The 25,156-nt window shown below is 38.1% G+C and overlaps 1 protein-coding gene across 4 annotated transcripts in view; it reads right to left on the bottom strand.

Moving 5' to 3' along the window:
- Positions 1-540: 540 nt before the first annotated feature.
- LOC124722369 (ELAV-like protein 3) overlaps positions 541-25,156 on the bottom strand; it is a 148,522-nt gene continuing 123,906 nt past the window's right edge. Inside the window, exons 5-8 of one of the 4 annotated variants that reach the window (XM_047247542.1) lie at positions 11,331-11,390; positions 3,626-3,881; positions 2,171-2,212; positions 541-1,582 (exon numbers count right to left, since the gene is read on the bottom strand). In XM_047247542.1, coding sequence (XP_047103498.1) covers positions 1,258-1,582; positions 2,171-2,212; positions 3,626-3,881; positions 11,331-11,390 — 683 coding nt within the window. In that variant the 3' untranslated portion in view covers positions 541-1,257. Of the gene's footprint in view, positions 1,583-2,170; positions 2,213-3,625; positions 3,882-5,597; positions 5,637-11,330; positions 11,391-25,156 lie in introns of all 4 variants that reach the window. The other 3 variants (XM_047247543.1, XM_047247544.1, XM_047247545.1) reach the window with 3 other exon arrangements.

The raw sequence follows: 25,156 nt of genomic DNA, 5'->3' as shown, positions 1-25,156 counted from the left end.
AATAAAACAGTGCCAAATGAAGAGAAGGATTCCAGTTACTTCACTGTGAGGAGGAATATTAGTTAGTGCATGGGTTGTGGAATATATCCCTTCATGTAAAAAATTATTATAATAAATACCATAAACTGAACTAACACACTGAAGTTTCATGGGAACAGCCAAATTTTACATAAACAGTAGGTCACCTTGACACTAACTGAAATTAAAAAAAAATTTAAAAAAAAAAAGGGTAGGAACCTCCGAGGAAAAAAGAGGAGAGAGAGTGTGTGTGTGTGTGTGTGTGTGTGTGTGTGTGTGTGTGTGTGTGTGTCTGCATGCGCGCACATGCGCGTTTGCCAACTTCTGGCAGAAAGTAAGAACCATATGCAACATAAATTAGAAAATAATTACATAATGCAGGTTAACTATATCAAAAAACAAATGGGTGAATTAAGTTTTGTTAAAAATGAACGCAAACTTTGCACACACAAAAAGAAAGAAAAAATATATATCTATATATGTATATATATATATGTGAATGGGCCAGTACATTCTGGCCAGCAATGTTACAAGAATTGTGTGCAGAATGAGAAATTTCATATTTTGTATATTCCTACAAAATGATAGCATTAATAGCTGCTTCATATATCTTAAGATATAGTTTACAACATATTCTTTGGCTTGCAATGCTGGACACTAAAGTATCAAATGTCCAGTTTGCACACAGCTTGAGTAACATTACTGATTAAAATATTTAATAAATTACACAATAAAATGTCTAGAATTGCCACCAAGGAGAATGAGGAGGATTTTATAAAATGCCACTTTGCTCCTCATACACCTTTCTTTAGGAAACACATGACTTGCACTAGTCTTGACTAGCTCAAAGTTGGCTGCGTTTTATCAGTTATAGTCAAGTATATTATTGGGCAATAAAACCATAATACACCTGGAAAGTTAACCCTTCTGGAAAGCTGCATTTGTTCCAAAAATTATTTCAGAAAGGACACTAAAAACTCTATGGAACTGCGAAGAACACAGGGATTGGAATGGCTGATGGAGAAAGGGAACAAGGATGAACAGGGAGGATAAAGGAAATCTAGCAACCAAATGGACTAATCGCCAACAATTATTAGGTCCACAATTCCTGGTTTCGTAGAGTGATCATTATTAAACAAGTGCAGCCTTCTCACCTGCTTCAGCTTATGACTAGCACGGTCACGCAAAATGCACTACAGCAGCCAATGTGACAGCAGCTGTACAAGTTCTTTCAGCCACTTATGTGGTTTTGCTTTTGTTTGTTTTGAACGACACCTGCAAGACACGATTTCCCAAAGTGTATCCATTTAGTGACTGGATAGCTACTACAGCTTCATCATAATTTGTCATTGTTACAAAGCCAAAACCTTTGCACTTGTTGGTTTGGAGGTCTCTAATAACTTTAACACTCTGTACTGCACCAAATGGGCCAAACAGTTGCCATAGGACATTTTCTTCTGTTTCCGGTGCCAAGTTGTACACGAAGATGCACCATCCCGAGCCATTCATAGCATTTCCTGGTAGCATTGAATTGGCAAGCAGATCTCCAGCTAGCGGTGAATACCTAAAATATTAAACTGCTGAATGAAAAAACAATCACAACTTCATGAATTAACAGGACATGCTACAAACCTCATTCACATAACAAATAAAATGCACATACTTCCTTCGTTTCTGATATATTTATTTTCACCAAAACGATAAAAACAGATGTTTAAAATGTTTAGGACAATGCTGATTTTTACAGCTCCAGAAAGTGGTGGGTGTATAAGGCAACATTTGAAATGCATATCTTGTTATGTGAATAAAGCAAAAACAGGTCAAGAGCATGTTTTAACATTTAGTACATGCTTTCCACTAGACTGGGAACTTGTCACACTGTGCAACTAAAGACCCCAGATGATGCCATCTGGCCTTATGTTGTCTGTGCCTCAATGAAGTGCCCCAACCCTACCCTTCGTATAACTGCGTGGCTGCCAAAGGAACACAGATGGTTCTACAAAGGGAGTAAACACAAAACACAAAAAAAAGAAAAATGAAAGAAAAGAAAAAGATGAGAGGAAGGGCATGCTCATCACAAAGAAACTGCTAAATAAACATCAAAAACGAAACAGTACTGTAAGTTTAATGGAATAAACTCTTTAATACTGACCTCTGTAAGCCTTTGTTTATGGCTAGCATGGTCTTGCCAGTGCTAAAACAAAATACAGAAACCAACATAAGAAAATTAAACAGCGAGTATATATAATGTGAAGCTAAAACGTCAAGTCTAAATTAAACAGGAAATTGAGATTTGTTTCCAGACAAGAAAGCCAGAGAAAGAACTATGGATATTGGGTTTCATCTGAATGCAAAAAAACTTGAATTTGCTTGGATTTAATAAGAGACCACATGAAATGCAGAGATGGCAGCCATACTAAAGAATTAAGGCAAGTCTTCAGTCAAGTTAGGTACACCACTAGTTCACTAAGACCCTTCAACAGAAATACTAATGCTCCAACGTTCAGGATGCCTTGTAAAAAATGGAAAGAAAAACTAAAAAGGGAAGCAGCATATTCAGTATGCCACACTGAAATAGTGGTCCTGTATTGTTTAGACAGTAGGTATTACATTTTTGATTTCCCCGAGATATGAATAAATTAGAGATTTCACATTTCAGTTGAGGCCGCACTACAGATTTAGTTGCATACATCTAGCAGCCAACTAATGTAGCCTGGAATATAAAACCAATTAATAAAAGGTTTAATATAATTTCCACAGAAGCAAATGAACATCATGCTAGGAGTTTTGAGCATCTTGGGGTTTTAAGCTTATAGTAAACACACTACAAGAAAGAAAATTAAGATTTTATTAATACACTGCACTGTACACATTGTCATTTACCTTCACAGTAAAAAGAGCTAATTCTCGCAGGCACAAACTTTAGTTCCCCCGAGTTAATGTAGAAGACAGTACAATTAATATTAGGAGAACAAAATCTCCCTAACCATGCAACAAAAAACTGCTGATTTGCCAATTCATTTAACATAGCAACTCAGCAAAATCACTGCTATTACTTACCAGTCTCTTGCATCAGGCCACAGCGGCAGTCCGTACGGGCTGCTTGGTGGAAAGGCAGGCCAATGTAGCAAACAATCACGTGACATTTGGAGAAGGAGAAAAGTACTACGCCTATACTAAGTATGCCAAAAGCGGCAGCAAGTATATTTACTCACAAATCTAAAGTTAAAGAGTCTTGATGGCGTGACTACCACCTTTAATCTCTTTCCCATTAACGCTACAGAAGTGTCACCATGACCTTTTGAGCAAATTTGCTAGAAGGGTGGGAACAGTATTTGGGTAATATATTGTTAAAGGGTACTATTCTAGTACAATGCTAAATTTGCCAATTATACAAAGCTATATTTCAGATATCATACCTTTCCACGGATACAGGGCATTTAAAGAGTTGAAGCACACAAATTGTGTAGGCTACTAAAAAAAAAGTCTTACAGAAAATTTACAAGAAAAATTAATATAAATTAATATAGTCAAAGGAATATAAAAGGAAACTAACTGGAAAGAACTAGTGGTAATGAAACGAACTGCAACTGGGAAAGTCAAGTACCTGGAGAGTGGTGACAGTGGAATGTACCTGAAGCGCCCCGTCGGGTGGTGAATCGGTCCGCCAAAGCGCCGAGCTTGAGGAGCTAAGTAAGCTGCTAAAGGAGGGATTGCTTTGTTGTTGTTGCTTGGATTATTTGCAAATTTCACTGTGATGGCTTCTGTGGAACCTTTTGGAACGGTGCCATTAAGTTCCTGGATTGCACGTTCAGCTTCAATACGTTGGTCAAATCTAATGAAGCCAACACCCTTAGACAGACCTGTAAAATTGAAACTGATTTTAGGAGCATATTTCAACTATACTTTAATTGTAAAGTTTTTCAGTACACACACTAAGCAAGCAACAAAAGCAAGAAGCAAAGAAATTTGCATTCATTTGAAAACTATTTCTATTGGTTAGCAAGCTACACAAACAAAAACCTAGGAGAAAAAAAAAAAAAAAAAAAAAAGTTACTATCATGGAAGCCAAGACATGTAAAAGGTTTCGAAGCTACCAATGTTTTTACTAACCCTCACAAATGTCTTGATATTCTGATATAGGTAAGTCTTCTGCCATGGACATGAACACCAGGCGAGGGCAGAACATGCATATGTAAATCATGCTTTTGATCAAGAAAGCAAAAACCCAAGGTATTAATACAATCAGGAGAATGTAAAGAGTTTAAAATTTTTAGATAATGTGAACTACATACACATCATACAAAAAGCAACTTTAAGTTGCAAATTTTTAAATCCAACAAAAATTATAGAACAGCAGTGAAGATTAAATTTAATTTCATATGAATAAAGGTCTTCAACAGCTGCAAGCAAAGTTAACAATGGCTCTGAAGAGAGAAAAAAACCAAACACACACACACACACACACACACACACACACACACACACACACACACACACACACAATGGACCTTCGTATGTACACACATTTCAAGATACACTAACTTCATGATAGCCACACAGAAACAAAATTTGTCAGTGTATGTTTCTTACAGAGAGAGATGGAGTATGATAAACTTTCATTCAGTAGAAAATGAAAATATTTTCTCCTGTTAATACTTGGATGACTGTTACACCATATAATTTCTTGACTAACATCCCACACAAACACTGAAGTGATATAAATGACCACAATTATTGATTATCTGGCCGCAGTATTTCTTACTGTAATTAAGTACCAGCTTGTACCAGATAACGTACCTATATAGAGTTCCAAAGTATTTTGTGTTCAAGCAAAAGTAAGACTCATCTAGTTCTGCATTTGATGCGAGGCCTGGTGTTCATATGATGCCATGGCAGGACTATCACATTATTGCAACAGTCAATGGTAACCAAACAAAACTGCAAGAATTTCTTTTCATATTAGTCATCTTTAACATTTGCTGATTTGATCCCATGAACTTTTGGTAAGCTGACAATAATCCACATTTAAAACACTTAACTACAACCCATTACAGAAAGCTATTTCAAAATACCTACACTGTGAGTTCAGTTACAATTTCTTTTTTCTTTCACTGAGAGAACAGTGTTTAAGTAGCTCCCACGATAAATACTTCAAATAAGCCTACATAGAGGAGTTTCACATGATACTAAATATTGGTTAGTCAGGAGTCAGTACATAAAAACTACTGCTAAGAATCAAAACTTTTATATATAGCCAAACAGCGTGCACTAAAGAACTCGTTATGTTATTTGAAGCTGTAAGTGTTTTATAACATTTTACAGTTACTTGGGTTAATCTAGAGCAGTGGTCTCCAATACTAATACTTCCTTAGAAGAAGAAAACTCCACAATTATAGGCACTGCACTTGTGCAATTTTATATCAGCTGAAAAAATGTAGCAGTTTGTAGCTCACTGCAAGAAATACAGTTGTACTCCACCCTTTACCAAATCATTATGCACTGAGGATAGATGAAGACCACTATTCTAAGAGGAAGGCACATCCTAATTTAAAAACAAACATTAATCACTCACGTACAGGGTAAACTGTCTCCGGCTCCACTGACAAATTGGCGGACTAGGGAAAAGAAAACCAAAAATGTACAACAATTTCCTAATTGATATGGCTCAAAAACTAAACAACTAATACTAAACAGCAAAATTTGTTTAAAAACCACACACAAAATTCTCTCATACATATAATTTTCTCAGATTTAGTGTGCGTTGTGTGTAATTTCCCTTCTCTACTTAGAACCCCAGCTAACATAAATATGAACACACTTTGTCAATTATTACACAGGGATTTGACAAATACAGGCTGTATATAAACACCAGACCTCATTACTCTGAATATCAAACAACTACGTACGACTTATTCCTATTTGCAGGTATTAAAACTTTTCCAACACACACACACACACACACACACACACACACACACACAAACAAATAAATAAATCATGCACATAGTGTGGTTCATGGGATATATCAGGGAATGGATGAGCCACCAATTTGAGTAATCAACATGACTCATTCATTGACTTCTCTAAGCAAAATTTGCACATACTATCTGAAAGTGGAACAAAGTCAATGCTTATTGTCTGTTCACCTTTTATGACAGTGTGCACATACACTGTGTGTGTGTGTGTGTGTGTGTGTGTGTGTGTGTGTGTGTGTGTGTGTGTGTGTGTGTGTGTGTGGTGGGGGGGGGGGGGGGGTCTCAATTATGTAGCATTTTCACAATTTATTTCCTAATAATCTCAGATGTAGTCTTAAAATATGTGCACGATTATGTACTTTTATACCAAGTATGATCTCAATGGGGATACGTAAGATGCTCATGGCAATTAGCTTCTTATCTTTAAGAATACATGGTCAGTTCTATCAGTATTACTACACAAAGCTAACTAAAGACCTGTCCATGGTGGCAGCACTGTTGTGTTCATGTAAAAGAAACAGGGCAGAAGCAGTGGTGTACATTCCTTTGGTTTTACGGGGGGAGGGGAGGGGGTGCTTTTACAAGTTACATGTTACATGTTTTTAAGTCAATGCCCTCCATAGCACAAAAGTAACAGCCAAACAGTCCTACTCACACACTACATGGCATTTATTTGAAGTCTAATACGAGGGCAGTTCAATAAGTAATGCAACATATTTTTTTTCTCTGCCAATTTTGGTTGAAAAAACCAGAAATTTCTTGTGGAATATTTTAAAACATTCCCGCTTCGTCTCGTATAGTTTCATTGACTTCCGACAGATGGCAGCGCTGTACGGAGCTGTTAAAATGGCGTCTGTAACGGATGTGCGTTGCAAACAACGGGCAGTGATCGAGTTTCTTTTGGCGGAAAACCAGGGCATCTCAGATATTCATAGGCACTTGCAGAATGTCTACGGTGATCTGGCAGTGGACAAAAGCACGGTGAGTCGTTGGGCAAAGCGTGTGTCATCATCGCCACAAGGTCAAGCAAGACTGTCTGATCTCCCGCGTGCGGGCTGGCCGTGCACAGCAGATGATCGACGGATCACAATCAAACAACTCCGTGCTCAACTTGACATCTCTGTTGGTAGTGCTGTCACAATTGTTCACCAGTTGGGATATTCAAAGGTTTGTTCCCGCTGGGTCCCTCATTGTCTAACCGAACACCATAAAGAGCAAAGGAGAACTATCTGTGCAGAATTGCTTGCTCGTCATGTGGCTGAGGGTGACAATTTCTTGTCAAAGATTGTTACAGGTGATGAAACATGGGTTCATCACTTCGAACCTGAAACAAAACGGCAATCAATGGAGTGGCGCCACACCCACTCCCCTACCAAGAAAAAGTTTAAAGCCATACCCTCAGCCGGTAAAGTCATGGTTACAGTCTTCTGGGACGCTGAAGGGATTATTCTGTTCGATGTCCTTCCCCATGGTCAAACGATCAACTCTGAAGTGTATTGTGCTACTCTTCAGAAATTGAAGAAACGACTTCAGCGTGTTCGTAGGCACAAAAATCAGAACGAACTTCTCCTTCTTCATGACAACGCAAGACCTCACACAAGTCTTCGCACCCGAGAGGAGCTCACGAAACTTCAGTGGACTGTTCTTCCTCATGCACCCTACAGCCCCGATCTCGCACCGTCGGATTTCCATATGTTTGGCCCAATGAAGGACGCAATCCATGGGAGGCACTACGCGGATGATGATGATGAAGTTATTGATGCAGTACGATGTTGGCTCCGACATCAACCAGTGGAATAGTACCGTGCAGGCATACAGGCCCTCATTTCAAGGTGGCGTAAGGCCGTAGCATTGAATGGAGATTACGTTGAAAAATAGTGTTGTGTAGCTAAAAGATTGGGGAATAACCTGGTGTATTTCAATGCTGAATAGAACAACCCCTGTTTCAGAAAAAAAATGTGTTGCATTACTTATTGAACTGCCCTCGTACATGTGATTTCAAGTTTCATCAGAGAAAACCAAAGGCTACTTCAGTTCATATGTGGTTTTTGTTACAATCTGAAGATTGTTTTCACTATTGTATTCCTGCTCACATATGACTGGTAACTTTTTACACCAAATGCCATATGCCATTATTCCCCAAGCTTTGCCAAATCATTATGCTATCACAAAAGACAAAAACCATAGTTTCAACAAGGAGGCACATCCTAATTTAAAAACAATCTCTCACCATGAGGTTTTCTTCCTACACTTTCAGTACCAAATTAACCACATGGGATGAACATACTTTATCTTCATGACTGGTTTCCATCTGTGAGCTACACTCGTTTTCACATCCAATTTTTAGCATGAAAAACCTCTTAATATCTGATGTGCACATGTTCTATAACATCACATGCACCTCCAAGATTTCTACTTGCTGTCCTGCAACATTTGCTCTGAAAGGAACTGTAGCATACCATCAAAACCACTGTATGACAGATGTGGTTGCCATCCAAATGTAGAGTGGTCAAGAACCTGTTCATCATCGCCCCCCCCCCCTCCCACTTCAAATGTCGCTGATGATTATACCTACTGTGCGACCATCTATAGCAAATGCCTCCTAAAATAATGATTTTTTTCATGCCCCTTTTGTGACTGAATTTGCACCTCTAATGTTAACAACAGATTAAGGAACAGACAGAGGTTCCTATCGCACTTTTGTCTGTTCCAGACAGAGGTTCCTATCTCACTTTTTGGGCGCTGATGACCACGCTGTTTAGCGCCCGAAAACCTCAAACCACACACACTATCTCACTTTTAGTCTGATTTCCTATGCTCATTAGAAATATAGTTTAAATTACACGATACTGTACATTCCACAGATTCAATATGATGATATTATTTATTTTATCCCACTTCGGTGAAACTACCCTCACACCCTCCAGCAGGAGTCATAAGAAATACTATATGGTACCTAATGCACAACTGCATTATTTTAATGAACATTCTGTAAGCTCTACTGTACACACTGTTTTCTACAGTTAATCCACAAAGAAAAGTTGCATGAAGTTTTAAAATTGAGTCACTTCTTGTTCTGTACCCACATCCCCACCTAAGTGCCTTGAGCAACCAGTGTAACAGATTTCGGGGGAAACTGAACTGTGTTCTCTATTACTAACAACAATTTAAATTAACAGTAGCAATGCTGCATTTTCTGCAACTGTTAGTATTGTTTTTTAAACTGTTAGAAATGTTTTTAGATAACAGAGCCATTATGGACTAAATACAAACAGTACATCACATTCATGCAGTCACACACAACTTTTCAGAGGTAAAATGTGTTAAGCAGTTTTCCAACAACATAATGGAGTGAAACCTACCTAAAACCCTGAAACTTCCATACTGCATTAAGATTTTGTTTTACACACTATGGAAATGTAGCTTCTCCTATTAACTACAGTGAGAATACTGTATTTCATTACATAATTAGTTTAGCACCAAATCTCATTAAAACTGGAAGAATGAGCAGTTGAGACTTTAGCATGGTTTTAATGAAGAATCTAAGGGTTATATTCGAGTCACAGTATTTTATGTTAATTTCAATGACATATTGATACATAATGTTTGGATAATCTGTAGTAATGTTTTAGCATAGAAAGATAGATCCACAATTTTATATTACTTCCCGTCTGTAGGTACATGAAATTACACTGAGTTCCTGCTTTAATAAAACCTGAATTAGCTGTTGAACCATCTCAATGTTCAACTTTGAATTTTATCAACGCACATTGCATAACTCAACCGATGTGACAACTAATACCACACTCCTCATATCATCATCATCATCATCATCGTCGTCGTCGTCGTCGTCGTCATCGTCGTCTACTGAGAAAGGAAAGTAATACCTAAGACTTATTACTCTCATTCGACAGGCACATTGTTTTTTATCAGGTGTTTCCCATTCAGCAGTAACAAAACAGCCTTAATCAATTCCAAATCCTGAACTTTTTCTTTTCCATGTATAATTCACTAGTGTTCATTGCTACTACATAACCACCTACAATGAACACATTTTTCATTATTTTAGATTCGGAGTTCAGTGAATTTATAGTTTTGTTACCTAATCAGCTCAAATCAGTTTACAATAAATGATTTACCGAAGTATCATAAAAGAAATTCAATGCATTAAAGTTTTAATTATACAAATTCGTTCTGTTTGGTGCCATATTTAATGGTCCTCATCAGTGGATAAAATACAATGTAGTCTACATTAATTAATTAATTAATTAGAAAGCATCCCAATGAATGGGAGAAATCCCACTCAATCACATCAATGGATAAATAGCTATGTTTAAGAGTGCCAGAGCAGCTTTTTGACACTGTCAGTACATGCTAAATATACAGCTAATTATAACAGAGTTGGCTGTTTTGCCTCTGCTTCCTCTCTGATGTAATCACATCAGTGGGAGTGTGTGGCACAAATGTAAACTTGCTTCAGGGATCTGCTGAGCTATATAGCTCTTGTCCTCATACAATGTCAATAGGTTAACATTTCGGAAATCTCTTGTCTGTAGCAAATTAAAATTACTGTAGTTCCAGTTAACTGTCCCACAGTGATACGTTTCAACACCTTTTCCCACCAATAAAACAAGCCACTATATGAAGAAAATCGCCTATCATTTGAGGTTATGCAACTTCAAATCTCTGGAGTACAGACAAAATGTTTTTTTTTCTTCCAAGAAGAAGGATATTTTCCACACCAGCATGTACATTTTTGAACAACTTCCTTCACTGAAGTTATCACTGTAAGCAGATTTCTTGAATATTAAAGAATACGATTGTACAACCGATAACCACTTTCTTGTATTACAAGTGCTGAGAATAGAGCAGAACAGAACTGTCATGTATTTGCTCATACTAAGCTTTAACAGTGTCACAGGCTGTATGTCTGTATTCATCAAGCATAGAAGAAGCTGATCTTGTGAACTCTGAATACTACAGGAAATCACCACAACATGTAGTAAGTTGTAGTACCTCAGTTTATCCCCCCACTGTCCTCTTACTACTCCATTTTTCTATTGATAGCCTTATGTACATTCTTTCTTCACAACTATTAACAGCTACTAAACTCAACAACAAATCTGCAGCACAACAATTACCAAGGATCCAATGCAGAGTGCCATTTTCCACATAGATTCTCATGCAAAGTGTCATTCACTTCTGAAGCTGGCTTAGGTGAAAGTTCAAAGGCAAGTGGCACCCACTTTTTGTCTACCTACATTTGCAAAACAAACAGCGAACTTAGATGTTTACAATAATGTCGAAACAAAAAAAATGCTGTATTATACTTGCGCGTTAAGGAAGTAGGCTCCATGGATTCTGGCTCGGAACTGCTTGTTTTTTCGCTGGTTTCTGCAAGAAAAAATGCCTTATAGGGCGATTGTGTCCTGTGGGTTGGCATATGAGTGCGAATCCAGGATGCCTTGTGTGTGTGTGTGTGTGTGTGTGTGTGTGTGTGTGTGTGTGTGTGTGTGTGTGTGTGTGTGTAGCTTCATTGTTAAACATTTACAGTTGTTAAACTTTATGAATAGTATATCCACCCAACAACTTTGTATACTGCATTGTACCTCATTTTGTAATAAAATTTCAGTATTTTAAAAAAAAGAAAAAATACAGCCTAGATTGCCCACATATCATAATCCAGCCTGCAAATCTTGGAAGGGGGTGGGGGGTGGGGGAGGGGGAATGATATTGAATGATACTTTACTTACTAACAAATACATACTGTAGGAACAACTGAACATTCAGTACCCAGCAATAAAACAACTTACACATTGCTCTGTATTATAAGCTTCCACTTACTACGTTTTAGTGTTTTTTTTATATGTGGTCACTATTACAGTATCCTGAGAATCGCAAGTTAGGAAGTGAGCTCTACTTGCTGACGTGGAACTAAGGCAGAAATATTTCCTGTACTACTAAAAATCTCACTGGATTCTTAACCTCGAAAGGTATCCTGCTTTCACAGACAGTCTGGCAGTGGCATGATGTCAAATTAAGATAGTCAGAGTAAAACTTTGTTTAATGTGTTGCAAAATACCGAAGTTTTTGTATTACACTTAATTGTCTACATGATATTCACCTTTCTTTGTATTTGTACTGTCAGATTTTACTTCATGCAACCAGCCCAATACCCAGCTACAAAATAATACTTTTCAATGATGTCCCACCTGCACAAATGAAATTAATTTTGCTTAACATCTCTATACTATCAGATATTGTCACTGTTAAACTGAAACAGTCTTCAATGCTTTATGTCAATTTATTATCAAACCAAAATTGGGTATATTTATTAACTATTTTAAACATCAATTTGCATGAAGAATTTTATGCACCATTAAAACAATTTTTGATGTATATATCAACATAGGTTTACAGTGGAAAGGAGATAATCTCTCTATCCGTTATGCATTTGTGGAGTTCACCATCCATGTTAGTGTATGAAACATCATTTATGCTGTCACACATCACTTTGCAATTGGAATGAATATTTCGAAATTGAGCATCGGATAGACTGTTGTTATCACCACCACAATCTTTCTCGGTTTCTGATTGGATATTTATCTGTACATATCTGTGGGATTCTTTTCAATCAACAACCATGTGATTCTTAGTAAATGTACTCTAAATAAGTTTTGGAATGCTATTACTGCAAGTTAGCATCCTGGCTCTATAATGTGCTATTGTTAATTCTGAACTTTCTTACGAAGTTTGTAGTAGAAGTAATTCTGTCTTTGAAATGTTTACAAATACTGCAACATCCAACTTTCAGGATAATCTTGCAACCACTGCATCTAAAGTGATTATTATAGTAATGGCAAGTAAGCTGCCCACTGAGGTGATGAAAGTCCTAGGCCAGTGATATGTCCATATACAGACAACGATAGTATTGTGTGCACAACGCATGCAAGAGCAGAGCAATGATGGAGCTATCATTTGTACTGAAGTAATTCACGTTTCAAACATGATTATGGATGTACGATGGGAATTTACACACCAAATGTTAAGGAATCCAATATTACGAAATCCAACATGTTAAGAGGTGTGCCAAGAATACCAAATTTCAGGCATTACATATCACCACAGTGGTCAACAGCCTTCACTTAACAACCAACAGCAGTGACATTTGTGCAGAGTTGTCAGTGTTAACAGACACCCAAAACTGTGTGAAATAACCACAGGAATCAATATAGGGATACAGTGGGTTTATCCATTCAAACATTGAGGTAAAATGTGGTGTTAGTGGGCTGTCACAGCAGATGACCCTCGCGAGTGCCTATGCTAACAGCACGAGTCCCTATTTCAGCTGGTAAGAGCTCATGGTAGGATTAAAGTGTGGTGCCGATCCCACAAAGCCATGAACCCAAGTTGTCAATGACACTGTACAAGATGGTGGTGGCTCCATAGAATTGTGGCCAGTGTTTATATGGAATTGACTGGGTCCTCTGGTCCATCTGAACTGATCATTGACAAAATGGGTCTGTTCAGCTACTTTGAGAGCATTTGTAGCTATTCATGGACTTCACGTTTCCAAAAAACGGAATTTTTATGGATGACAATGTATCATGTCACCAAGCCACAGTTGGTTGTGATTGGCTTGAGGAACATTGTGGATAATTTTAGCAAATCATATAGTCACCCATATTACCTGACATGAATCCCATCGAACATTTATGGGATGTAATTGAGACGTGAGTCCGTGCACCAAATCCTGCACCACTAGCACCTGTGCAACTATGACACCTGATGAGGCAGCATGGCTCAGTATTTCTGCAAGGGACTTCCAATTACTGAGTCCATGCCATGACAAGATGCTGCACTGTGCTGGGCAGAAGGTGGTCCGACAATATCAGGAGGTATCTTATGACTTTTGCCTCCTCAGTGTATATAGTAGAAAGCATTTATTTAGTAAGGCCAGATAAATTAGTCTACTAACTCAAGATGAAGATTGACACCAGAAGTGTCCTATAATTAAAAAGTGAGAGTAGTTTTAGCCCCACATTGCCAATGAGACCAGCACTATGTTGCTCAACAATTCTCAAAGATGATGAAATTGCAGTGTATTTTAACTACCACAAGTGTCAAAACCAGATTCGAAGTAGTGCACATTTTTCACCTCTTAACTAGTGCACCATTACCTTCAGCCAAACAAGGAATGATAGATTGAAGAGTCAAAGAGAAGATTTTCTGTGATTGTTCAACCTTCAAGCGAATAGTATTAGCAAAAACCCCACAGTAACAACATGCGAGATGAAGGGAATGAGCGAAATAAATGGACACACCTAACACCAATAGAGTCTGTGGCCACTCCTACATAATTCGTGGCTGCCAAACTGAGAAAGGCAGTTCAAAATTTTGCTAGGAAAATAACGTACACCAGCAGATCACTGTACAACCAACACTTACTAAAAACTGTGTGTGTTATCTAAAAGTTAAACAATGGAAAATCCCAGCTGGATAGATTGCTACTCACCTTCTTGAGAAGATGAGTCCAGATAGGCACAAAAGGAAGACTGCTGAACATGTGAGCTTTCAGCCAAAATTTCTCTTTTGGCTGAAAGCTAAGTATTTAGTAGTATTTTTGCTGCAATAGTCAGCAACTCAATCTCCCCTATATGGCGAGTAGCAATCTATCCTTTTTATAATGTTATGTAGATATCATATATTCAAAAAACTTCTTTATTAAGGTGACTCAATTTTAATCAACATGGCCATAGCTGTGGCACTCCAAAGCTCCTGGAATTTGAACACATGAAACTAGCACAAATGGAAATGTCTTTCATTAAAATTCTAGCAGCTTTGGCTACTGCAGCTGCGGCATTGTCAGTAAGAACACGATTCCTCTATGAATGTTTTTCTTTCCTTTTATATGTCATTACTGCCCATATCGGTTGGTAACTCATGGTGTCAAAATGTAGTGACAAGATGCCCTTAAAAATTAATCAATTGTTGCTCCTGCCTTTTTTCCTTCCTGGTAATATGAACCACAGGATTTGCCAAGGTCAGTATTATTACTGGTCACTAGCAGTCCTGACGGAAAACACCAAATTGGGCAATGCATTCATGGCTGGGCAATGCTAAATGACCTACAGAGCATGTTTCAGAAACATTTCAAAGATCTATTGTTTAAATTGGGCCTCAATTCCCTAGGCAAGACCACTAAAAAGTTTTAGGATTTCCACAAGCACTTTCTCAGAATAATTTTAAATCTGCAAGAATTGCCTTGAAGCTGGATTAACATCTGTCTATTTCTTAACTTCCAAAGAAATTGAATGAATTCATCCAAGAGTGTGTAAAGGCTTCTTAACAATGCTAAGGACAATCTCTTTATAAGTTTAATTAATGTTCCAATACCTCAACTCGCACATCTTTACATGATACGCTAATATGCATCTTAACATCCTCTCCCCCCAGGAGAAACATGGGGAATGTGATTTAGTCTGCTTTATTTATTATTACTGAAAATGCACTCAATGTGTAAATACAAAACTGAGTCACATACTCCAGTTTTATTACTGACGTTAATCTGTTTCTGCCATTTTTTGCATGGTATCTTCCACGGTGTTCGTGGCACAGTTCACACATGTAGTCTTCAATCAGCTGGTGGACATCTCATTTTGGCAGAAAGTATGGTGAAAAACACATGTTGCACATCATGAATTTCACAGCTTACCCGTTTCTAGACTTCTCTCATTATGGCGCCAGTTGAATAGAAGTCAGTCTAGACTGATTTGTGTTTCTCTTTGAGTTCTGTGATTTTGTAGGACTTCATATGTGGCAGTAGTATCTGCATTTTGATGTCTTCTATGAAGAAGGGTCCTTTCATGAAGATACAAGCCAGTCTTTAAGGCACTGTTTTCTTGATCCCCAGAATTTATTTCCTAGTGTGGGATTTGACTCACGCTAACATTAAGAGGTCATTGACTTTTACTTTTTCTCTGATTACATGGCTCCCCTAAGTCGCTATTGGTGCTATGAAGTTTTACATTATCACTGTCAAATTTATTGTGAGTTTTTGAAGTTTTTGGATGTTGAAATTGCTTTCATTGCTGCTGTTTTATTTCCATACCACTTCTAATTGATTATTTTCAAGAAACATTGTGTCTTATGGATAGTGTTTACAACCTCTTCTGAGAATCATGTGTTTGGTTTTGCTGGGTTTGTCAGCCACTTTCCAGAGCCCATGACATGAACCTGTTTAGCACCTTTTGTAACTGTTCTTTGCCTCCTGAACCTTTACACCTCATATTAACAGGCCATTTTTTTTTTTTTTTTTTTTTTTTGAATTTGCTGTTAATACTGAGAAATTTTTTTCTGTAGTCTATAAAAACTGCAAAATTTTTTTCCTGGATATATTAGTCTCTCTTGGGTTTACTCTCTTATTCAGTTCATCACATGTAGGGCACTCCTTTCATTTCTGAAACGAAATTAGTTTTCTGGTAGTTGGGCATGTACCTCACAGTAAATCTCCTGGTTAATATTGCCAAGAAAATTTTGAAAGATGTTTTTTCACGAGCTATGCACTCTGTATGAGTCCAAGCTGCACGTTTCTCCTTTCCCTTTGGAAATGATTTTCGTCTTTGATGCTGCCCATTCCTCTGGTATTTCTCCTGCACTCATGCATTTCGTGAATACATTACTTCCATCGAGTAGTCTTCTGTCATGACAGGATTTTTTTGAAGTGTTCTGTATGTATGCTCTCTGATCTTGAAGCCTTTTGTCATTTGCCTTTGTTTTTGCTTGGATATTCACTGTCTTGTTATATGGGTGTAGCAGTCTTTAGTTTTCTTTGTACTGTATTCAGAGACTGTTTCCTTGTGTAGGAGGTTCCAGATGGATTCAAAATGGTTTTCCCCATATGCCCATGCAAATCTTTCTATAGTTTGTGATGTGTTTTCTGAGTGCTATGAATGGATCTCAGTGTGTTCTGCTCACTGTCTGTCATTTGGTTCTATGTCCTCCACCACCACCACCACCACCACCACCACCACCACCACCACCAATTATTTTCTTGTATGAACTACTTTGCCTTGTATAAGCTCACAGGTTATATTGTTGCATTGTTGTTCTAGACGTATTGCTTTCTCTATTTTTTCCTATGCTTCATTTCAATTTCTGTACATCCCATTTCTTGGATTTCTTTTCTGACATGGACTTTGAAGAAAGACTTATACATTCAGCAAACTCAACACAGAAGCTGTAGTGTTGCACCTCAATAAGAAACTTTTAGGCTCATGACAGCAGCATGTAGAGAAACTATGGCTCAAGTTTAAAAAGACTAGTTGAGCATGCAGTAGATACACACGTACCTACTACAATAGTTTATGATGTGAGAGATCCTCCACAGTAGACAGTCACTGTCAAGAAACTTCTTAACAGACGACTGGGTCATAGAAGGGAATGCCTGAAAGTAATGCCTCCAAATGGTTTATGTGGAAACTCTTTAAACTAAAACAAGTGTTATTAAAATTCAACATCTTTTTCCCTTCATCTGCATATTGGCAGTCCTCTGCCAGTACAGGGCTCTGAATCATAGCATGTAAAATGACGAGGTTTAAGGTAACAATGTCAGTGTAAAAGGAGCAGTAAGCTGTAACCAAGTTTAGAATTCAAACAGTTCATCCACACATCGAGTACCCCTCTTTCAGTAGGGCAAAGCCAGACCACATAAGCACTGACATCTGCAACAACCCATTTTTTGCAGTCATCAATTGCACCCCATACAGTCCTGACTTAACCCCATCCAATTTTCATCTGTTTCCAAAACAGAAACAACACCTTTGAGAACTCCGCAGTACACACAGACACGAGTTTGTGAATATGTTGAAATCAAACATTCTACAATGACAGTAGCAACAAACTGTTCTAATTGCAAAATGTATTTGTCACCATGTTGACCAGCTTGAGAGATAAACATGTACACAAACAGAATAAAGTGGTAGATTATTGATGATAGAAGCTTTATGAGTTTTCATGTAAAGAGTTCAGAGGCTTTAATTTTCAGTACACCCTTTTAAGTACAAAACAAAGTATTGCCCTACGAGAGAGAGAGACAGACACTGAATGAAACACGTTTGGCAGTCACGAATAGTGTGACAAAATTCAAACGACTACCGTAGCAGGGTATTGTCAAACATTCTTTCAAAAAATCCAAAGACATTTGGTCATATGTAAAGGCTGATAGTGGCACCAAATTTAGTGTCCATCAGTCTTTGAGAAGGCAAGAGATGAAATTTAAAGTAGCAAAGCAAAAGCATAAATGCTAAACTCTGTTTTCAAATGTTCCTTTACAAAGGAAAATCCAGGAGTACTGTGCCAATTTAATTCTCGTACCACTGGGAAGATGAGTGAAATAGATACACTATGTGATCAAAAATGTCTGGTCACCTGGCTGAAAATGACTTAAGTTCATGGCACCCTCCATAGGTAATGCTGGAATTCAACATGGTGTTGGCCCATCCTTAGCCTTGATGACAGATTCCACTCTCGTAGCTTATGTTCAATCAGGTGCTAGAAGCTTTCTTGAGGAATGGCAACCCATTCTTCACAGAGTGCTGCACTGAGGAGAGGTATCCATGTTGGTTGGTGAAGGCTGGCATGAAGTTGGCATTACAGAACATCCCGAAGGTCTTCTATAGGAATCAGGTCAGGACTCTGTGCAGGCCAGTCCATTACAGGTATGTTATTGTCTTATAACCACTCCACCACAGGTCGTGCAGTATGAATGTGTGTTCAATCATGTTTAAAGATGCAATCTACATCCCAGAATTGCTCTTCAAGAGTGGGAAGCAAGAAAGTGCTTAAAACATCGATGTAGGCTGGGGCTGTGATAGTGCCATGCAAAACAACAAGGGGTGCAAGTCTCCCTTCACGGAAAACACGACCACACCATAACGCTACTACCTCCTAATTATATTGTTTGCACTACACGTGCTGGCAGAGGACATTCACTGGCTATTCACCATACCCACCACCCTGCCATCTGATCGCCACATTGTGTACCGTGATTCGTTACTCCACACAACGTTTTTCCACTGTTCAATTACCCCATGTTTACGCTCCTTACACCATGCGAGGCATCGTTTGGCATTTGCTGGTGTGATGTGTGGCTTATGAGCAGCCACTCTACCATGAAATCCAAGTTTTCTCACCTGCCACCTAACTTTCATAGTACTTGCAGTGGATCCTGATACAGTTCGGAATTCCTGTGTAATGGTCTGCCTGTTGGCGGTCTGTCAGTCAACAGACGAGGTCGGCCTGTACACTTTTATGATGTATGTGACCCTTCACGTTTCCACTTCACTATCACATTGGAACAGTGGACCTAGGATTGTTTACAAGTGTTGAAATCTCACATACAGATGTATGACCGAAGTGTCTCCCAATCACCTGACCACATTTGAGGTCAATGAGTTCTGCAGTGCCCCATTTTGCTCTCATGATGTCTAGTGACTACTGAGGTCACCGACATGGAGTACCTGGCAGCACAATGCACCTAATATGAAAAAAATATGTTTTGAGCATGTCTGGATACTTTTGATCACATAGTGTATTATTCTCAATGGTGTTCAGAAACAGCAGAGATCATTAAAACTCAGCAATTCCATCAGGCCATGGGGATTTGTTATCAGAATCTATACCCAATACGTAGCCAAGTCAGCTCCTCTGTTAACTATAATTATCAGAGAGAAGTTGGGAATGGGAGGAGTGGGAGAAAAAAAATTAAGTGCCCAGTAACTGGGAGAAAGCAAAGGTCATGCCTATCTACAAAAAGGTCATCAGAAGTGATCCATGATACTACCATCCAATAACCTTGACATCCATTTGTTGCAGAAGCTTAGAACATATTCTGAGCCAACCAGCACAGATACTGAAACCATTGATCAATGAAACCCAACTCTCACGTTTCTCTCATGGCATATTTGAACCTTTGGATCAAGAATGTCAGGTAGATGTAGTCTTTCTTGAGTTCCCAAAAGCATTTGGCTCCATACCACATTTGTGCTGACCAAAAAAATTTTATCTTATGGGGTACAAGGCAAAATTTGTGACTGGTCTAAGAATTTCTTGGTAGGGAGGGCACAGCATATTACCTTGGACTCGTCAACAGATGAAGTAACTTTGGGTGTAGCCCAGGCAGTGCCACAACTCTCTCTCTTTTCATTTTGTATATTAATGACTGTGTGGGCAATATTAATAGTGATCACAGACTCTTGCTGATTCAGTTATCTGTCATGAAGTACTGTCTGGAAGACGCTGCACAAGAATTCAGTCCAACTTTGAGAAAGATTTTCAAAGTGGTGCAAAGATTGTGAACTTAGCTTCAATGTTCAGGAAAATGAAATTTTTTTAGTTCACAAAATCAGAGAAACATATTATCCAATGAATCTGCGAGTCAGTTGGAATCTGAACCCGTACAAATACCCATGTTTAATGCTTATAGGGAGAGAACACCTACTTGTCATCACCTAATTCATCCAAATTCATGGTACATGTAGAATGTGGTGAGACATGAAAGTTCCCAAGTGGGAACCTCAGATGGTCAACCATTTAGGAAATTACAGGAATTTTGATATTAATCTATCACCAAGTGCACCTATCAATTGTTCCTGGACAATGTGTTTAGGAAGCGCAGTGTAGCTCAGCAGTAAGAGATCGGATTCTCATTGAGTTACTTTGATACTGCATGTTGGCAATCCGTCTTCTTCTTGGAACAGTTCATCATATATTTAAAGACTTACGTCCCATGCTGATGATGTGCACATAGAAATACAAAACAACCCATATGATGTGGCAGTTAATTGTGACGTCAGTACTGTACGCACTGCCAAAGAACACAAAAATATTTGCCATTAGGTGGAGTCAAACCTGCTACCCTTTGAATACATATTCATTCTCTTACCAATGAGAGAAACTCCACTTTATGAACACATTGTCCAGGAACAATTGATAAGGTGCACATGGTGATGGATCCGTATCAAAATTCGTTTTATTTCCTGAACACTTGGCCATCTGGAGTTTCCACTTGGGGCACTTTCTTGTCTCACCATACCCTACATGTACCATAAATTTGGGTGGAGATGAGAAAGCATCCTTTCCTTGTTAGTACAGACATGAAATGGAACTATCACATCAACCCAGTCATGAGTGAAGCACCTAGCAGACTGCTGTTTATTAGTAGAATACTAGGGAAATGCAAGCTGTCTATAAAGAGTGCTTACAAACTAATCATGCAACTTATCCTAGAGTACTGGTGTAGTGTGGGACCTGGACCAAATACAACTAACAAGAGAGATTAAACATGTACAGAGAAAGGCAGCACGAATAAATGGTTTCACATTTATCTGGCCTAAGGAAGAAGATCACTGGCACTGAAAGAACTGAACTGGCAGATTCTAGAAGAAAGACAGAAATTATCCTAAGAAAGCCACTTACAAAGTCTCAAGAACTGGGTTTATTTGACTGCAGGAAGATACTACAAAAGCCTCTAGATATTGCTCCCACAGGGATCCATACATGGAGGCATTTAAACTATCATTCTCCCTGTGCTCCGTACATGAATGGAATAAGAAAGAGCCATAACTACACGTAGATGTATAATGGTGGTTGATAACTGCTGATTACATTCGAAAGTAGTTGTGACTGGTAATGTTTTCTTGTTGATGCTACAGCTAATGTCTGCACTGCTTGCTCATTTATTGCCTCTATGCCTTCTCATTTTTAACATGAGGTCTACTGGGCTTTTTCAGCCGGCTGCCACGTATATTACCATGTCAGGTTAGCTGACATGCAAATGTAGTCTTAATGTTTTCAGGATCAGTTCTGTTTTAATGTTCGGTTTGTCGATCCTTGCACTTACATCACCTTCAAGGATTACTCTAGTCGACCTTCGCTCATGTTAGCACAGTGTGATTATAATTATAAGTTAAACTTCAAAACACTGTAGAAGTAACACCACTGGTCAGAATGACAAACTGCAATGGAATATTATCGAAGAAGAGGGAAAAAATATGGCAGATGAAAAGAATAGTGTGAAAATTGATCATCAGATGGCACTGTATGTGTCAGAATACATAAATGTTAACACTTTCCATGTGCATGACCCACTGAAGTTAGTATAAACAATCCGGGTACATGGCTTTTCCTCATTTCGCATCTGCAATTTTTACCATGAATGTCTAAATGCAGGATCACGCTCTTCTTGTGAAGTTTTATTACAAGACTGATGATTATGCATATGTCACTCTGGTGACAAATACACTGAAGGGTTTTAAAGAAGGCATTAGTCCAATGACTGTCATGGTTCTGGTGAAAATGATTCAGAAATTCGAGAAGACTGGTTCTTTTCATGTGCAACCTGGTAGAGGGAGAAACGAATTGATCTGACGTCAGTGGCAGAAGTAGCCACAGCAAAGCACGAGGAGATGAGTGGAGGTGTGCAAAGATGTAGTGCATAGAGAATGAGCACAGTGCATAAAATCCTATGAAACATCCTTCTTTGCTATCCATTCAAAATTACCGATGTGCAGAAGTTGCTTCCTGTAGACCTGCCAGCAAGAGATACCTTTGCTTTAGAATTTCTTTCTCGCATGGTAGTGGACAATGATTCCCCATGGAAGATTTTGTGGAGAGACGGAGCCACTTCCACACGTAAATCAACCAGTACCACTTCATCCTGAAAAGGTCACTATGTGGTGTGGGTTTACGGCATCATTTATCATAGGGCCCCATTTTTTTGTAGATACAGGTGCCTCTGGTCCCGTTACCTATACTGCCACTGGTAAGCACTATGAGTGTTTTGTGCAACCATGTCATTCCAGCTCTCTAACAATGTGGATGTGATCGATTTTATGCAAGATGGCGCACATCTGCACATAGAAAATCCAGTTAAGCAGCTTCTGAAGCACCATTTTGGAAATGCTAGAATTATTAACTGCCATTTCCCTACAGCCTGGCCGTCCCTATAACCTGATCTTAATCCTTGTGACTTTTGGCTGTGGGGCTGCCTGAAAGACATTGTGTTCAGCATTTCAATTGCAAACTTAACCGCACTGAAGGCACGCATTGTGCAACATATTCTGAACATGATCCCGGAAACACTTCGATCAGTTGTGGAACCTGCTGTTTCTCAATTTCAACTTGGTGCAGAACATGGTGGACAGCATACTGAACATGTTTTGCTCCAGTCACATGGAAATTAATAATCTGATTTGATTTTGATTTATGCTTTTTATGCATTTTTTGGTCTGAGGACAATTAAAAACAGATTTTTTCCATCCAATGTGATATGATCTTGCCGTGGTGGATGGGCTTATGTAACTAACAGTATCGCAACTATACACCCATGCACACTGAGTAGTACAGTTAGTTTACCATCAAACATACACCTTAGACATTGTTGTATGACCATTTGTCATTTGTTGTCGACTATATTAAATTATTCTACATTTTGTAACTATTTATTTTTCTTGTCATATATTTCCCTCTTTCTCCAATAATATTCCATTACAATTGGACATAATTCTGACCAATGATGCTATTTCTACAGCAGTCAAAGTTTAACTGTAATTATAATCACCCTGTACTTCTGTTATTCTTTTGATTTCATCTTCTGCCTCCATCTATGGTTTAGCATGTATGTCTATTATTACGATGTGACTTGTTTTAAAAATATTGAAGTTTTTGTATCTTACTGCTTCCTTTATTAATAACAGGAATGGTTTGAAGAAGATGGGAACTACTATTGCTGGTCTGCATGTAGTTTTTCATGCAAGAAAGCATACTTTTCTGTTAAAAAGGTTTCTGTGATGACTTTGGCATCTTACATTGCTGGAAGATGATGTAACTACTAATATACCATAAACACTTTAACATTGAGTTTTAGTTTTAAATTCCACTGGAAGTATATAGATAAAATAAACTAACAAAAGATAATACACTATTATTGACATATTTCTATCAAAAACCTATCACTGAATACTCACAACGATGCAAGTTTTTAATAAACAAACTTTTATCGTAAGCACCAGTAAGCAACTGTGCCAAATCATCCTTTTACAGAAACCGTATTTTATAACCAATATTTAACCACAAAAGAGGAAACATCTACTCTAGAGAGGGGTAGGCACACTAGTTGGCAAGATTTTGTAAACTGGAAAGAAATTATGCAAGTGTCATTATTCAGTGTTGTATGCTCTATTGACTAACTCAACTAATCATCCCCTCAGTCACCTATGAATGAAGTATCAAATATCCCCCCTATAAATGAATTATCCTCTATAGAAAACAGGAAGATATAGTAAACAAATACGAGGCACTTACAGAATTTGCTGTGGCTAGTGAAAAATTTATGTTGGACTAAGACTGACCCATATTTCCTCCAACTGCTTTCTGTGGAGATCTCAGGTGAAGAGACCTGTGACAATGATTCAGTCCTGAAGGCTCACTCAGATAGCCTGATGGGTAAGATTACTTCTCAAAGTGCAGGAAATTTGAGGTTTACTCATACTTGCAGTCTGGTACAAATTTCCCTTACATACAACTGTTTATAATGTACGGACTGATCTATATTTGCTATTCATTTCATTACATCTTCATTGATTTTATCCTTAAAATCCATTCATTTAATTTTGTTTCATTAAATCTAATTTAAATGAAGGATCTGGTGTCAATGAAAGCATTCTAGTGATTCTGGTATAAAAACCTACCACAGAATCTGTTCAAGGAGTCAGCTTTCAAGCCACCTACCTAAAGATTCATAAGGTCTGTGACTTCAATGAAATCCAATTAAAATCTTGACAATGTACTTAATGACCCTGAAGGTCTAGTAATGCTCCTGGAAACTAAAATACTGGTTTCTTTTGCACATGCTGATAGGGTCTGTTTAAAAATAAATTTTAGATGGTAGTCACGAAAGTCTGCCATGTGAAATGACAATGTTGCTAGCCAGTACATTGTCCTGAATCATTAATAGATCATTTTTCCTTACCCTAAAAAATACTAACCCCTAAAATATGATCCATTAATTATTCGGTTAATAATGACTGGCAGCAATTAGGTCTAGAACAGCACAGTATCAAACTAGAGCTCCCTCATCAACTAACAAATCAAAGCTACCC

Source organism: Schistocerca piceifrons, chromosome X (genome assembly GCF_021461385.2).
Source record: "Schistocerca piceifrons isolate TAMUIC-IGC-003096 chromosome X, iqSchPice1.1, whole genome shotgun sequence".
Classification (NCBI taxonomy): Eukaryota; Metazoa; Arthropoda; class Insecta; order Orthoptera; family Acrididae; genus Schistocerca; species Schistocerca piceifrons.
Note: the sequence above shows the minus strand (reverse complement) of the source record. Positions and strands in the feature narration are given on the sequence as shown.